We start from the raw sequence: 12,167 nt of genomic DNA, 5'->3' as shown, positions 1-12,167 counted from the left end.
TGTCCAACGTTTGCTAGTATCCGAGATTCATGCATCGCCGTGTGATGCCCCGTTTCCATCGCCAGCCTCCTTCAGCTTAGAGAACCCCGGCCAAGGAACCATATGTACACCTCCTCGCGACTATTAAAGGCCACTCCGCGTGCTTCCTCAGCTCCGCGGGCAGCTCTGCGGCTATTTTCTCCAACCACGCCAGTGTGACCCGGCCCCAGACCTCGACGGCGCCGCTGCCCCGTGAGTTGCCGTAACCCAGCACGGCGACGAGGTAGTCCATCAGGAAGAGGTGCGCGAGGACGAGGCGCGCGGCGTGGTTCGTCGGCGAGCTGAAGAGGAGAAAGTCCTTATGGCTCATCTCGCCGTAGCGGTTCTGGACAATGGCAAACGCGTAGTAGGCTAGCCACGTTTCCTCACCGTGTCAACGAAGGCCGCCGCGTTTGGGGCTTTACGGGGGGGTAATGGGGAAGGGCGGTAGGTAGGCAGGCAGATGGAAGGGGGACAGTGACTCACCGTCGTCCGACTCTGTACGGAAGAGGACCGCAACCTGTTTCAGACCAGCCAGATACTCGACTTCGATGACGCTCCCGCACAGCGGCGCCAGGTTCCCGAGGCTCGCCTCGAACCCCTCAAAGGTCTCCGAGAGGATCCTCCTGCCGTCGGCAGACCCCTTCGCGCCGCCTCGCGACAGGGCCATTCTCTTGCATCCCTCGACGTGCTCCGGCGTCGACAACCCACGGAATGCGGACGTTTCAAACGAGGACATGGCCTGCGTGGCGACGATGTGACCTACGCTGCCGCCGGTGACGGCTCTCGCGTAAGCTAAATTATGTACTCTCTTGACGAACGGGCAAAGCCAGCCAGCCAGCCAGCCAGCAACCAAGGAAAGGAAAAGGGGGAAGAAAACACTCACAGCCCCTGACCATCCACAGAAAGTCAACCATGCCCTCCGCCATGTGTCCCGCCTGAAACGTGAGCGCCATGATGGCCGCAAACGCCGCGTCCCCGTCGGCGCCCCGGAGTGACCGTCCCGGCCCGCCAGATGAGAGCTTCAAGTTCAGGGCGCGGATGGCGCGGACGCGGTGGCTCAGCGCCGGCCGCGCGAGACGCGCGTCCCGGGTCAGCGCAAGGCTCGAGGCGCCCAGTCCGAGGAGCGCGTGGAGGAGGAAGTCGTACTGCCGATGCCGTCGTTGGCTCTTGCTTTCTTGAGGGGGCAGAAGGGAAAGCGACGCCAAACAAAACTCACCTCGTGCGCCATCCTCGCGACGTCCCTCCAGACTCCCTCGCCGCCTATAGGCAACCCGGGCGTCGCGTCCAGCAAGAAGTGTTGGAAGAACCGCAGGTCCTCGGTCCCGAAAACGGGACCGCCCACGCCGGTACTTCTCAGTGCGGCCCTGAGGCTCGTGGTCTGTCTCAAGCGCTCCATCTCGCCGTCGCCTACCTCACCGACCTCCCGCGACGCCGACTCGGCCCCCCGTGATGGGGCTCGGCCACCGGACAATCGCCCTTGCAAACCTAGTTCGTCCCCCTGATCTTCACTCCCAGCCCCCTTCGCCGATGGCCACTCGCAAACGATCCTCATCCGCCGACACCCACTGCACTCGGGCCTCGCCTCCGAGCACTTCACCTTGCGTCGCTTGCACCCAAGACACCCGTGTCGGGACTTGGTGTGCCCCTTGCCGGGGATCGGTCGTCGCCGACCGCCGGCGGTGCCAGGAGGAGTCGGGCCCGGCGGCCGTCCTTCGGTCTCGGGTGGACGGGGCGTCGGCTCGGCATTGCAAGTGGGGTAACGGCTGGATGACCCGCCGGGCGTTGACGACGGCGACGACAACTCGCAGATGCCACTCATTTTGAGGTGTGACCGTACACCCGGCAGAAGGAATATAGACGTGAAGAGACAGGAGGTTTTTTTCAATCCCTCGACCGGCTTGTTACCAACCTTCCCCCCTGACGTGGCGTACGTGCGCCTGCGGCGTAGTACATGCATGCATGGTATGCTGGTTGGATCGGGAACCAGCGGTGCAAATGGACGCCTGTTGGCGAGAGTACCTTTTTTTATTGCAGGATGGGAGCGCTATGAGGCAGGGATTCCTCGTTTAAATTCGCGCAATCAACCAAATAATGAGAAACAAAGAATGAAGAGCATAGTAGGCAGGATTGTCATTGCTTTCATGGAGAGACGATAGACATCCAGAGGCGTAAAACGTAGGGCTTGAAGCTTCTCGATTTCTGGCGAGCATCTTGTTCTCAAACGCTTCCAACGTACCCATCTATTTGAGCCATGCCTTGTCCCCGCTCTCGGCACAAAATTCTCTCTTCGCGATTGCCTCCTCACTTTCACCGCAAGCCAACCGGAAAGAGCCCCAGTCACTCCAGGATAGCTGCCTGAAGTCCACCATGCCAACCCTCTCGAGCCGCGCATCAGCAACACGCTTCACTAGAATCCCCCGCCCCGAGTACTGCACATCCTTGATTATGTCAATGTTGGGACTGTCAGTGTTGACAATCTCGCGTCCTGCTTCATCCAGCAAAGCCCTTGATGCCACGAGCACCAGGAATTCGCAAGGAACTGCGTGCTTGGGGTTTGGACGTCGGGAAATGCCTCGATTACCGCAGTGCCCTGAACTCCTTCGATGGCAACCTCCCACCGCTCCTCAACAGACACGAATTTAAGCGTACCTTTGCATACATGTCCTTGGATGGTAATCTCTTCATAAGCCAGCTTGGAGCTTTCGTCTGGTTTCCAAGCGTTTCCCGTCGGATCGGTCTGCTTCCCAGAGACAATCTTCGCCTCAGCTTTCCCATGCTCTTCCTCTGCGTTGATAGACTTCCCTGTCATTCTGTCGAACTCTTCCTCTCCTCCAGGAAAGTTTTCACGCTTCATCCAACCACTGAATGGGTTTTTAAACTGGAAGCCGACTTTACCTCCATCATGGTTGGTCGCCCGGTAAAACCGGCCTCTATCTCGAAATCTTGGTACAACTTGGATGGGCACATCCAAGTGAGTCCACGACCAATACGGGAAAGATATCTCATTGCTCGTGTCCCCCTTCTCTCCGGCTGTGTTTCCCTGCGCCTTCTCAGGATCTACCACTTTTGGTCGACCGGCTACGCGCCATGCGAGTTGCTCCTCAAGGCAGGTCGACCACAGCCCGTGTGCGTACTCCTGCCCCAGCATGTCGCGCATGAGCTTCGCAATGCCCCACATGGCCTTGTCCTTGTCGGAGTGTTTTGTGAGGTCGCAAGCCGTGTAGGCGCTGACGGAGCTCTCCCACAGCGTCTCGAGAGAGCCCTGGGAGCCCTTGGCTGGTGAGCGCTGGGTGATATCGGCTTCTTGCAAACGCTGGCGCCAGTGCCGGTCCGAGGCGGCCTTGGCGTCAAGGGAGAGGGGGAAACCTTCAGGGAGTGCTTCGCAAGCAGAGATGGTGGCACAGTCCCAGAACAGCTGACTGTGGCCAAATTGGAGAAGACGGGGGGATAGCATTCGTTCTGTTATTTGTTAGAACGGCGACGTGAGAGAGACGGTTGAACTTACCCTGAAAGACCCAGCCGCGAGTATAGAGGGGGCTACCAAGGAGATCTTTGTCCCAAAGGTCGGACGTGAGGATTCGCCACTTGCGCCCACTGAGTCTGTGGGAGGAGCCTCTAGGGTCGTATGTGGCGGGTAAAACACCGTGTTTACGACCTCGGAACAATCCGCCGAGACAATTCTTCGAGTCAACAGCCGCGAGATTGCAGTATGAATATCGATAGACCTTGTGCATAATCTTCGCCTCGACCGCCCAGTCCTCCTCGTCTTCCTGTATGATACAGATAGAGTCAATCCAGAGGTATCTTATCCCAAGCTTCTGGGTGATTTTGATGGCATCGATAAAGTTTTGGTTGCTGGAGATACCGTTTCCCGAAGAAGAGTTGCTCCATGGAATCCCATCGTTGGTGAACTTGTCGAACCGTTCGACCGTGAGCGTCACAAATGCTTCCTTGCCCCAGCAGTGACTCAAAGTCATGTACTTTCTAGCCTCATCACTTATAGTGTTTGTCTGAATAACCCGAATCTGCAGAGGCGGCCAAGGGTCGTTTGCGGCGCCGATATCCAGAACGCGTGTTGGCATGAAGGCGTTGCTGGCAAGGCTGGGCTGGCATTTGGGATGTGATTCGACACAGTGATCGATCCATCTCTTCATCTGTTTTTGGGATGCCTCGGAATCGGTTCCCAAACCGAAGGATTTCTCATCGGTAATGAAACCCAGGTCTAGGACGCACATCAGTCAGGGTCTAAGCTCGAGGAGCAAGAGGAGCAGAGCCAACCTTCTTCAGGGAACAGATCGAACCGGACTTCTGGGAGTTCTTCACTCTTGTTATTTTCGTGCCCAGTGTTGACTACTGGGCGAAAGGTGATTGAGATGTAGCTCTTGGTCTCCCTAGTTTGAGCAGTCTCGCGTATGGTCCACCGATATAAGGGCTCGGTATCATCCTTGCCGTGGATGACACCGGCAGATGCAGCCAGCTTCTGACAGAAGACGCAACCTGATCCCGTGGCAGCAATCAGCTTGGCAGCGGTGGCGTGGTGGTAATCCCATGTTTTTTCCGACTTCAAAATGTTCAGTTGGCAATCTTCGCAAATCATCATGCTTCCTCACTGTAGGTCTTGTCGCAAAATCTCGTAGGTAACGGAGAAGAAGTGTTGGAAGAGGAGGCAAAGCCTGTCAGACAGTTGGCTGCGGTGTCAGCAGGGCTCAATGCACTCGACGGGGTAATCTATAGCTGCAACACAAACACCAGCAGTGTAGATGAAATTAGAATAGAACCCTGGTTGGGTTGATTGTCACAACAGGTGAGAGTTGCATGTTACACCGTAATCAGCGGCCGCCGCTCGCAGCCAGATAAGCCACCGGCGGCTATTTGTGCCTATGTGAGGATCCAATCCGGACACGTTTACTTAAACACATGGTGTTGAGGGGGATTCCTTCATTCGCACACTACTGTCCGTCTTCGCGACAGTGGACGAGTCTCCATCGAGACGTATCGACTGCGCAAGTTTTATCTGTACATCCCGTACAAGGTCACACTCGTCCGACTTAGCAAGGCTGGGGAGCATAGAAGATAGCTGAAAGATCTCATTCTTGCATTTCCGTTGACAGAAAAGTCTAAAACGCAGCAAGTTTGTTACACAACTAGAACACGTCGTTCAACTAAGCTTTCTCTGAAGCTCTGGCATTCTTTGCTCCCAGGGCTAAGGTGTCGGCATTCATAGAAACAGAGATCTTGAGAAACGTGTACCCCAAAGCCGGGTTTCTAACTGAAGAATGCTAACGCTTCCGCGGCGAGTAATGTCTCCGCAAACCCGCTCGATGCTTTCCCTTCCAGCAAACGAAGCGCTTCGCAGTCCTACCCTCGAACTTACCAGGCTCCCCAACCCATCAGAATCGAACACAACACATCCAAAGTCGAGGCTCGCGCGCGCCCTCGTCAAATCTTCATTGTAGTTTTCCTTCGCGTACGTATGGAACGTGTCACAGTAGGCGCTCATCCGATAACCGTCTCGATCCTCAACCACAACAAAACCGCGCGTCGCGTGGAGCATTTCTTTGATCTTTCGGCGTGACACGTGGTCCTCTGCTTCCATCGCAGCAACCGGTGCCGGCTGCGTTTTATACAACGCGTCTCTTCCTTTTGTTCTTGCCGCATGTTCGAGAATGCCACTCACAACCTCATAGTCCAAGAAACTATGGCGGAAATCGAAGGCTGTCACTGCCGCGATAACCTGAAAACCTAGTTTCCGTTGAGGTGGTGGTATGGCCTGAAAACACTGCATGCTGGCATCAAAAAACTTTACAATATTGGCCGGCAGTACATCGGTCACAGACGCGCGTACAGCATTCACAGACTCGGCTCGGTGAATATTGTCGAGACGGAGCCGAACAAGGCTGACGTTCATGTCGGCCTGATGTCGAATCTTCTCCCGTAGATTTTCGGTTTCTTCATGGTTTCGAGCTTCTGTAAGCCATCTTCCCAGGGCGGAATGGGGAGGCAGGTTCTTGTCGTTGCTGCCGAGGTTTCCGTGCTCTCTTTCGAGGTCCCAGTCGATGAAATGAGGGAGACGGCAATTGCTGTCGATGTTCAGCTCGATGTAGTCGAATGTTGCAATGAAGTTTTTCGAGTCACGGCTTCATGTAGAGCGTCAGTGCTACTTCCACGAAGAATCGTAACGAAAAAATGCAGACATGATGCAAGGGCGGAGTCCCGGAGAAGGGCTCTCTGGATGCAAAGACAACCAAGGGGCAGTTTGCACGTCGACTCACCAGTTGCGACAAGCTTTCTGTCCGTCTCTGCAGACTTGGCAGATTACATGGACTTCTTCAGGTCTCAGTCCTCTCTTTTTGCAACTCTCACATTCCCAATACACGTCGATATCCATCCCTTTGTCGGGACACGAGTCACACTCCACACTCTGGGAAGCCCTCTTGAGACACGGGATGCGCGATGTGAGAAACACCTTGAGCCCCTGGACTCCCATCATGGAGATCTCATTCTCGATCAACAATTCGTCTGAGGCGCTACATCTGTCGAGATCGTCGATAATCAGAAAAGCGCGAACAAGCTTGCCAAGGCGCGAGTGAAGTGCATCTCGCACCAGCCGAACACGTCTTTCGCCGTCGCTATCTCCATCTCTTCTAGCGTCAAGATAAAGTCGATACTTTGAGACATAGTCCTCTTTTGCATCAGCTTCGGAGTCCTTGACGCACAGCTGTCGGAACACACTGTGGAGGATGTCCTCCACGAAGGTACTGCCGCCAGAGACCACATCCGCTTGCAGGAAAATGGAGGCGACGGCTTCCTTGTCGTCTCTGTACTTATTCTCAAGCATTTCTTTTACTTGCGCAGATAAGGTAGTCTAATTGGACTCAAAAACAAATGCCTAGTCAGCCTGAATTGAATATTCCAAGGGGGCGGGATCAAGTCACTTCTAATGAGATGTGCGAAAAGCCGGGTGTGATCTGGAAGACCACAACCTTCTCAGGCAAACTCACTCTAAAAATGTGAACACAGAAAGAAAAGAGGCAGCTTCTTCTCACCTTGCCTGAGCCCGGTCCCCCAACACAACGTAGCGTCCAATGTTCGTCCTTTCGTTGGTGCCGCCAGGACTGGAAGACGGTGCTGCTGATGATCGAGTCCCCCAATGGCCGCCAAGTATCTGCGCTCATTTCGTAAGATTCGCTCAGTGCAGAATGGATTTCTTCGTTCTCCTCAAAGAGCCTCATCTGAGAGAGAACCTCTCTGTTCTCAACGCTGTTCATGTCGCAAACCCGTCGTCTGGAAATGCTCACTGAAACGGCGCTGTCGAGCCCCGTGTCTCGGCTGAGTGGATTGGGGAGAGCTCAATACCAAAGATTCTTGTTCAACGGTGTGCTGGACGAAGGGGCCATTTTTTGACCTCGAGGGTTTAGAAGATGGGTGGAAAAGCCATCAGTCTCATGTGCCTGAAGACTCCTTGCAATCAAAGTCCTGACCATACAGAGTGCACATCCCGTTCCAAGAACGTCAGCGAATTATGACTCTGTACTACACCAACACAAGAACACTTGCAACGGTTGAAGCGCTGGTGGCGCAATGTACCTTGGATAAGCTACCTATTTACAATACCTGGGTGGCCGTCAGCCTCAACGCCCCCCTTCTGTGAGTGTGGTGGCATCCTTATGCATGGGATAGGGGCTACTTTCTAAGTCCGCCGAAAGTTCATATTTATTATCATCAGAGAGCAATCAGTAAGCCCCATGCCACATCAACTACTTTCCTCTCCTCATGTGAGCGTTGGTTGTGAGGGCCAGCAAGTTCAACCACGCACAGGAAAGCAGGCTGTCAACTATGCGACCCCCCCAAATAAAACTAAGATGGATCAAAAGGCTGAGTTCCTGCAGTGTAATTTCATTTTTCAGGTCGCCATCTGATATAAATAGTCTTTGTCATGCAGTCAGGCTGTACGGGCCAATCCTACTCTTTGTGAACCCGCCAAGACCAAATGTGCACTTTTTTGACAATCTGGTTTTTCAATCTTTACCCAATTTTTCCATATTTGAAATTGAACAGATTGTTGGGCAAGGCCACCAGATGCCTAAATGAAGCGCCGCAAAGACCAACTCCACACAGGTCTTGTAGACATTCATTCATATGTCGTCAGGCTGTGAGTGTAGCTGGAGGCTACGGTGAGAAGCAGGCTGCAGGGTCGAGAACTCGGAGGCCCAACCTGCCGCCAGGGTCGTCGGCTATGAAACAGAAGGGCTGAAGTTGCTAGTATTGGATCAAAAAAGTATCTGCTTCCGCAAAGCCGCACTCAGTCTTGCCTCTGATCAGAATGCAAGACGTAGGATATATAAACTACCGCAAACTGGAAGGAGGGTTTGGCAGGCACCTTTCCTCATATCACGCTCCAACTCTGTCAATCCTTTGAGTTTTTTCTCACATCAATCACCCCACGTCCGCCATGTTACTTGGACATTACACTGTTCTGTTGAGCCTGTGTTGTGGCCTGGCTCTTGCGCGACCATCCACTCGTTTGCCACAGGAGCTTCCGCGTCGTCAAGAGGTGCCCATCGAAACCAGGCCGATGTGTGGACAAATCGTTGACGAAGTCAACAATGGTGAGACCAAACCTTTCATCCAACCTTACAATGGGAGCCTGACAAGGATAGGGACTAACGTATTCTATGCGGCTGATGCATACGAATGCTTAATGAGCGTCCCGTTTCACCAAGCTCCGGCACTTCGCTTCATCGAGTACTACAACACCACGATGCAATTTCAGAGCAATCTGGCGTACCTCAAGAATCCGCCGGCAGGTTACCAGCAGCCCGCTTTTGACTTCATGGGGGCTTTAGAAGAACTGAAGCACAATGTCACAGCGGGAGCCTTCAAGAACCAGTACGATTTCGAGGCCATGCTGCAATACTTGGTTTACTCGGTTCATGATGCCCATGTCAACCTCTATGCAGGCATTCTATCAGTCTTTTCCTACGCTAGCCCCATACCTCTTGTTTCAGCATCAATTGATGGAAAGGAAGCGCCCAAAGTCTACTTTGCAGGTATATGAGATCCCCCTTGGCCACTTGATAGTACAAACAGCCCCATAGAGTTTGCTGACTTGGACCACACATACAGACGACATCATCGGCCGCCGGGACAACATATCCAACGGCGTCGAAAGCTCGATTTCCGCCGTATCGCACATCAACGGCGAGCCAGTCGTAGAGTTTCTCACCCGGTTTGCGGCCCTCCAGTCGGTTGGCATGCTGGAGCCCCATGCCGACTGGAACGAGCTAATGGACCACCCTGTTCAAGACGTTCAAAGAATTTTCAGCATCTTCTCCGGCTCGAGCACATTCTATCCAGGCGATATCCTCACCTTCTCCTTCGAGGATTCTAGCATACCTAACTGGGAGACGAATTGGCTTGCCATCTACAACACCGCCGAGTACACTGGTCCTCTGGAAACTTCTGGAGACTTCTACAACTTCTTCGTCCTCGGTCTGCTCCCTGATTCGTATGACGAAGTCCCGCTCCCAATAGTCTTCAGAGGTCCGCTTGGCACAGAAAACTCGCCAGCTGCTGGAGACACACCTACTGGAGGCGGAACCACCGAAGAGCCCGGGGCCTGGTACAATAGGAGCTATGGTGCCTTTCCACAAACCCCGGATATCCAGCAGGATAACCTGGACGATGAAAGCGTTCTCACAGGGTACTTTTATGAAGACATATCGACGGGAGTACTCAGCATCCCCCACTTCAACCAGTATGGATTGGAAATGGGCACCTTCGGCCTGGCTCTCGCGCAATTCATTGAAGGAGCCAAGGAAAAGAGAGCCTCCCGTATTGTAATCGATCTGCAAAAGAACTTTGGTGGGTCGACAGGCATCGCTCTGCTGCTTTTCCGCGAATTCTTCCCCGGCATCGACCCGTTCGCAGGGAGTCAACGACGCAGCCATGAGTTGGGAAATATCTTGGGCTCGGCCAAAACACAGTACTGGCAAGATGTAGCAGCCGGTACAGAAGAGGGCTTGGGGCTTCTGGCAGATGAGTGGGTGATAGCGGCTCGACTCAACGCCGAGACTGGGCGTAACTTCACTTCATGGGAGGGGGAGTACGAGGGGCCCAGGCGGCAGAACGACGACGACTTCTCGCTTGTGGCAAGTCATTTGAACACGGGTTGAACACGGAAAGATCCACAGCTAACTTCTTCGCGCCCCAGGAACGATACGATCTGAACAACCCACAGTTCCACGAGGCAACATTCGATGGATGGCGCCTCACCCGCTACCTTGACGACAGCGGCGAGCAAACTAGGACGATGTGGAAGCCTGATGATGTGGTCATCGTAAGCAAGCCTCTCCATTGTGACAACTCCCAACTCCCTAACACATGGATCCTATCATAGCTCACCGACGGAACCTGCTCCTCCGCCTGCGCCTTGTTCCTTGAACTCGCAAAGACCCAAGCCGGCGCCCGCACGGTCGTTGTCGGCGGCGCCCCGAAGCCGGGCCCGATGCAAGCGGCAAGCGGGAGTCGGGGAGCGCGCCTTTACACCGGTGACACCCTCGACAAAGACTTTAGCTGGATCAGCGGGCGAAACGAGTCTGTCCGGCGCCTCCTCCCGCATGATCGAAACGAGACAGGCATATTCGTCGACTATGCTGCCTTTAACCTCCGTGACCAGTTGCGCGAGGACGACACCTCCACGCCTCTCCAGTTCCGCTACGTCCCAGCGGACTGCAGGCTGTACTTTACCGTGGATAATGTTTACAACATGACGGCTCTATGGCACGACGTCGCGCACGCCGCGTTCGAGAACCCAAGCCTCTGCGTCGAGGGCTCGACAGGGTATGGTTCGCGGGATGGCAGGGCAAACGCGCCCCCCGAATCGTCCGCGGTTCCGGCTCCGGTGCCGCGACCGGCCGTGGAATTCTCAGTCGACTACGATCCTTCCACGGATAACGGTCTTCCAGCCGGCATCGTTACCCCTCGTCCGAGCAGACACTCGGCCGCAAAGGAGGCCAAGCCGGGCCTATGGAGACCCTGCCAGTTCAACGGCAATACATGCGCAGGAACTCTGGTTTGCCAGTGGGTCAGGTACTCCTGTAACGCCGGTGGCGAATGGCAGGAATGGACTGATCTTGCTTGCGTCCAGCGTTGCCAACGCCTAGAGGGCGGCGACTGCGTCGTTGACAAATCCTACGATGCCAAGGAGAGTGCAGCTCGCGCGTCACTGGTGAAGAAGGCCATTGTGCCTCATCTTACTCCCGGAAAGACCATGCCAAACCTAAGCCTCGCACCGCATCCCTCTCAACAGCCAGCCCACGATGGTCAGGGGCGCCTAGTGTTCGGGTACCGCAGACCTCCGTCCAACCATCCGAGTTTATGCAACCGCCCTAAAAACAATGGAAGACCCCCTCTCCTAGTAAATCGACCTCCAGTTGACCCCCCACCGTCTGTAGGTGTTGCTAGATCATCCGCTGAGTCCGGTGGTGGCTGAGAAAAGTCGATTGGCGGTTGCAGCACTTGACGTTTATTGGGTACATCATCGGTCAACTCGACCATTACTAGACATTATTCTTGTAGAACTGGGATGCAGAAAACTCCTGGCCCCAAGTCTGAAGTATTTATAGCATCTTCGTGCGGGTGGTGAACCTCGCCGCCTCCTGATTTGGAATTACCACATGGAATAGTCATATTAGCAACAAGATAACCCCATTTCCTTACCTGCACCCAGTTTCTTTTGACCCCGGCCTCGTCTTAGACCCGGCCAGCCAACAGCCTTTGTGGTAACTTCACCAGAATACATCTCGGAAAGGATTGCCATAGCCCCTCATTCCTCCGGTTATCATGCGGGTTTCTCAGGGCAGTCGGCCGTTTTCCTGATTGTTTCGCGACGTCGCAATTCTGGATGACCTGGTCTGCTAATCAAGGCGCAGAAGGTAAAACGGTCAGACGAGGTTGGCAGACGGGTTGGATCAACCGCTATCATTAGGCAGTACCTGTCATAAATCAGCCACAACGAATACAGCAACCAGTGATGTATGCATACACACGTTCACACAACCCATCATCTTGGCTCAGCCACGCAAACCACGCAAGCCACCCTCCCAGGCGTACCGAGATGACGCCGGGGGGAAATACCGACTGAC

At 54.4% G+C, this 12,167-nt stretch overlaps 3 protein-coding genes across 3 annotated transcripts; 1 reads left to right on the top strand and 2 right to left on the bottom strand.

Annotated features, from left to right (window-relative positions):
• Nucleotides 1-76: 76 nt before the first annotated feature.
• On the bottom strand, nt 77-1,417 carry CH63R_08146 (C6 zinc finger domain-containing protein; the record flags this gene model as incomplete). Its single annotated transcript, XM_018303120.1, has 4 exons — nt 77-390; nt 505-813; nt 905-1,166; nt 1,238-1,417. 4 exons carry the CDS (start codon nt 1,415-1,417, stop codon nt 77-79), a joined length of 1,065 nt encoding a protein of 354 aa, XP_018157898.1.
• Nucleotides 1,418-2,464: 1,047 nt separating this feature from the next.
• CH63R_08145 (TOL protein) lies at nt 2,465-4,621 on the bottom strand (the record flags this gene model as incomplete). Its single annotated transcript, XM_018303119.1, has 3 exons — nt 2,465-3,480; nt 3,527-4,243; nt 4,300-4,621. 3 exons carry the CDS (start codon nt 4,619-4,621, stop codon nt 2,465-2,467), a joined length of 2,055 nt encoding a protein of 684 aa, XP_018157897.1.
• Nucleotides 4,622-8,722: 4,101 nt separating this feature from the next.
• On the top strand, nt 8,723-11,360 carry CH63R_08144 (Peptidase S41 family protein; the record flags this gene model as incomplete). The annotated part of the gene is made up of 5 exons (XM_018303118.1): nt 8,723-9,071; nt 9,148-10,169; nt 10,235-10,360; nt 10,421-11,266; nt 11,337-11,360. 5 exons carry the CDS (start codon nt 8,723-8,725, stop codon nt 11,358-11,360), a joined length of 2,367 nt encoding a protein of 788 aa, XP_018157896.1.
• Nucleotides 11,361-12,167: the final 807 nt, after the last annotated feature.

This window comes from Colletotrichum higginsianum, chromosome 5, assembly GCF_001672515.1.
Source record: "Colletotrichum higginsianum IMI 349063 chromosome 5, whole genome shotgun sequence".
NCBI lineage: Eukaryota > Fungi > Ascomycota > Sordariomycetes > Glomerellales > Glomerellaceae > Colletotrichum > Colletotrichum higginsianum.
This window is presented reverse-complemented; position numbering and strand designations above follow the sequence as displayed.